This window comes from Drosophila santomea, unplaced genomic scaffold (assembly GCF_016746245.2).
Source record: "Drosophila santomea strain STO CAGO 1482 unplaced genomic scaffold, Prin_Dsan_1.1 Segkk83_quiver_pilon_scaf, whole genome shotgun sequence".
Lineage (NCBI taxonomy): Eukaryota > Metazoa > Arthropoda > Insecta > Diptera > Drosophilidae > Drosophila > Drosophila santomea.
This window is the reverse complement of record NW_025319019.1, coordinates 45,596-49,343: the sequence shown is the minus strand read 5'-3', so window position 1 is coordinate 49,343 and position 3,748 is coordinate 45,596. Positions and strand designations below refer to the sequence as shown.

Sequence of the window (3,748 nt, the reverse complement as noted above, 5' to 3'; positions counted from 1 at the left end):
AGATGCGGATGATCATGACACATGGACGACGTAGGACGACAAAAACTTAGGACTCGTCAGTAGCAGGTTTTCTAATACTTAAAGTATCGAGGAGTCATTCGACTCATTAGGGCTGTCCATTGGGAGGCGAATAATTTTTGCCACTGGTTTTCGGACGACCCCCCGTGCTGTGAGAGCGTCTGCCACTCTGACCTTGCCGTCCACGCCGGGACAGATCACTTAGATACGCCCAAGTCGCCACTCGTTGGATGGCAAGTTCTCCTCTTTGATCACCACCATGTCTCCCGCCTGGAGATCTCGAGTTGGGAACTTCCTTTTGTGGAGTTCCTTTAGGTATTCCTCCTTCCAACGCACGCAGAACTGCTGATTCAGGGCTTTCAACCTTCGCCACCGATTGATAATGGAGCTGGGACCTTCTTTAACCTCAGGTTCTGCTACCGCAAGTAATGGTCCACCGATTAGAAAATGCCCAGGGCTAAGAGCGATAAGGTCCGTGGGATCTTCGGACATTGGCGAGATGGGCCTGGAATTCAAACAGGCCTCAATCTTCGCCAGGAGGGTAGTCAGTTCCTCGAACGTGTATTTCCCAGCGGCTGTGTGCTTGTAAAAATGCGACTTGAAGCTCTTCACACCTGCCTCCCAAAGCCCTCCCATATGAGGTGCGCCAGGAGGGTTGAAATGCCAGGACACATTCTGAAGACTATGCTGGGATAAAACCAATGTACTGGTAGCTTCAATGAAATCCTTTGATAAGGAGGTGGAATCTCCGGCAAACGTTTTCCCGTTGTCAGAGTAGACGTGTTGTGGACACCCACGCCGAGCGAAAAAACGGGAGAATGCGGCCAAGAACTTGTCTGTAGTCAAGTCGGAGGTCGCTTCGAGGTGGATAGCCCGGGTAGTAAAACACACAAAAATGCACACGTACCCCTTTGTGATTTTGCAGGCTCGACCGACATAACTCTTGACGTCAAATGGTCCTGTGAAGTCCACTCCCGTATGGGTGAACGGTCTGGAGAACGTGGACCTCGCACGGGGCAAATTCCCCATCAACTGCGTCTGCAGTCTCTTCTTGTGCATGACACACACTCGGCACGAGTGTATTGTTCGTTTCACCAACATTTTAAGCTTGGGAATCCAGAATTTGGAACGAATCAGATTCCCCTCATGCAAGGATATGCGATGGATAAAAAGGACTTGAAGTTCGGCGAACCTACACCGTGCAGGAAGGATGATCAGATGTTTCTCATCATAACTAAGCATTTCAGATGCTTGTAACCTGCCGCTTGCTCTCAAGACACCATTTCCGTCGAGAAAGGGGTTTAGGTTAGAAATTGCGCTTGCGGGCGGAACTGGATGCTTGTTGCTCAAAACCTTATATTCGGCGGGAAACTTATTCTTCTGAGTGAGCACAATTAACCGCTCCTGCACCTCCGACAATTCCGCCGCAGTGAGTTCTACCGATGAGGCTACACCTTCCCTCCGGCAACTTTTCACAAAACGAAACACATAAGCAAGAATCCGCAGAGCTCGGTCAAAGGCTGAGAACCTCTCTAGGATCTCAACTGCTGAGGGCACTGCGACCGTGTGACATTTGACGGGGCGCTGCTCAAGCTCAGTCACCGGATGGACCCACAACTCACTCGGCCACTGCTCCTGTTTGAGGTGCAACCAAGCTGGCCCACGCCACCACAGTGCGCTGTCCTTAAGCTCTTGGGGTGAGACGCCCCGGCTTGCCAGATCAGCTGGATTGTCTTCGGATCGTACATGTCTCCACTTGCTTCCGTCGGTACACTGTTCGATTTTTGCGACCCTGTTGGCATCGAAGGTTGTCCAGGTGCACGCTGGCTTACTCAGCCATGCAAGAACGATCGTAGAGTCGGTCCAGTAAAAGGTCTCGTAGACATGAGGAGGCATTTCAGAAATTACTAGAGCTGCCAGCTCCGTGAGCAGCACTGCTCCGCACAATTCCAAGCGTGGTATGGAGATGGATCTGACAGGAGCGACTCGGGTTTTGGATGTAAGTAGATGGGTACAACAGCCTTCCTTCGTTTCGATTCGGACGAAAATAGCAGCTCCATAGGCGTCCTGTGACGCGTCGCAAAACGCATGGTACTGGAGTTTCGCAGCTGCATGGAAACGTACCCATCTCGGGATACGAATCTCCTCCAGGGCAGGAATCCCTTCTAGGAACTCCCGCCACTGGGTCGTAAGATCCCTGGCGAGCTGGGCCAGCCCAGCTCCCGTAGCCAAATTTTCTGCATAAAAATTTTGGCTCGGACTACGAAAGGTGATAGCCATCCTTCTGGGTCGAAAAGTTTGGCTATCTGAGATAAAACCTCTCGTTTTGTGTGAGCAGTTTGGAGGTGGATCACCATTGGAATAAAAAAGAAACTATCAGATGTAGCTTGCCAACGGATCCCAAGAGTTTTCGCCGTACTAGCCTCTTCAAGCTCAAGAAAGTCAGCACTAATCAAGTGCTCCTTTGGAACCTCTTTTAGGAGTTCTCTTTCGTTTGAGGTCTACTTCCGTAATGGAAAACCAGCACTCTCAAGAGCCAGCCGAAGCTCCTCGATGGCTAAAACTGCCGACCGCTTAGTGTGAGTGCCTGCGAGCACATCGTCGACGTACATGAAGTTCGAGATGATGTCACTTGCCAAAGGATATTGGCCTCGGATATCCTGAGCCAACTGTTGTAGTACGCGGATGGCTAGGAAAGGCGCACAGTTTACGTCGATGGTGACTGTATCGAGTTCATAGTCACAGAGCTCTCCGTCCTTATTGCGAAAGAGGATTCTCTAAAAGTGCGTATGGGCCGAATTTACCCGAATTTGCCAGTACATCTTTGTGATGTCAGCATTGAAAACATACTTGAAGAAACGCCATTTTAGAATCTGGATAGTCAGATCGGACTGCAGTACGGTCCCCGCATGAAGGATATCATTGAGGCTGTTCCCGTTTGATGAAGGATTGGAAGCATTAAACACAACGCGAACCTTCGTTGTGGTGCTGTCTGGTTTGAAGACAGCATGATGGGGCAAATAAAAATTATTAGAGTCGTTCGGAGAGACTTTGTGCATATGACCTAAATCTGAATACTCTTGAATGACTGAGTCGTACTGCTTTTTTGACGAAACGTCTTTATTCAGTCGAATCTCGTTTCGGAGGAACTGAGCCAGTGCGATCGACCTGGAGTGCCCAAGATTGATATTGTTAGGCTCTTTAAAGGGCAACGATTTTGGTAGATTGGACAAAGTTTTCCTCGCAAATCGATGTGGATTCCCTAACCAGCATCACTGGAACATCCTCCACCTCCCAAAATTTTGTAAGAATGTTGTCCAGTCTGAACTCGGTGACAGCTAGTCGGGACGAAAAAGAGCATATTCTGCTCGTGGGATTCGTTGCGATCGGACCGCAAAGAATCCATCCGAATATGGTCTCCTGGCCAAGAAGCGTCCCACAGATATTGGAATGGGAGCCGCAGTATATCGGCAACAATCAAAACGTCGATCTGCGAACTCCGGTAGAAAGTTGGGTCTGCTAGTTGCAAAGGCGGCAGATGCTCCAAAGAGTCTTCAGGTAAAGTAAAGGATGGGAGACTCCCGGCCATTTGTGATAGTACATATGCAGAAGTTTTAATTTGGATGTGGGCTTGACGGGAGAACCTATGCTGAGTTGACAGCGCTTACGGGGCTGAGCCGCAACAGTGAGGTTGAGCCCTGAAACTTGAGCATGGTTGGATTCATAAGGC

At 49.7% G+C, this 3,748-nt stretch overlaps 1 protein-coding gene across 1 annotated transcript; it reads right to left on the bottom strand.

Annotated features, from left to right (window-relative positions):
- Nucleotides 1-219: 219 nt before the first annotated feature.
- LOC122756633 lies at nt 220-2,298 on the bottom strand. Its single transcript, XM_044006850.1, has one exon. It carries the CDS (start codon nt 2,296-2,298, stop codon nt 220-222), a length of 2,079 nt encoding a protein of 692 aa, XP_043862785.1.
- Between the last annotated feature and the right edge of the window lie 1,450 nt (nt 2,299-3,748).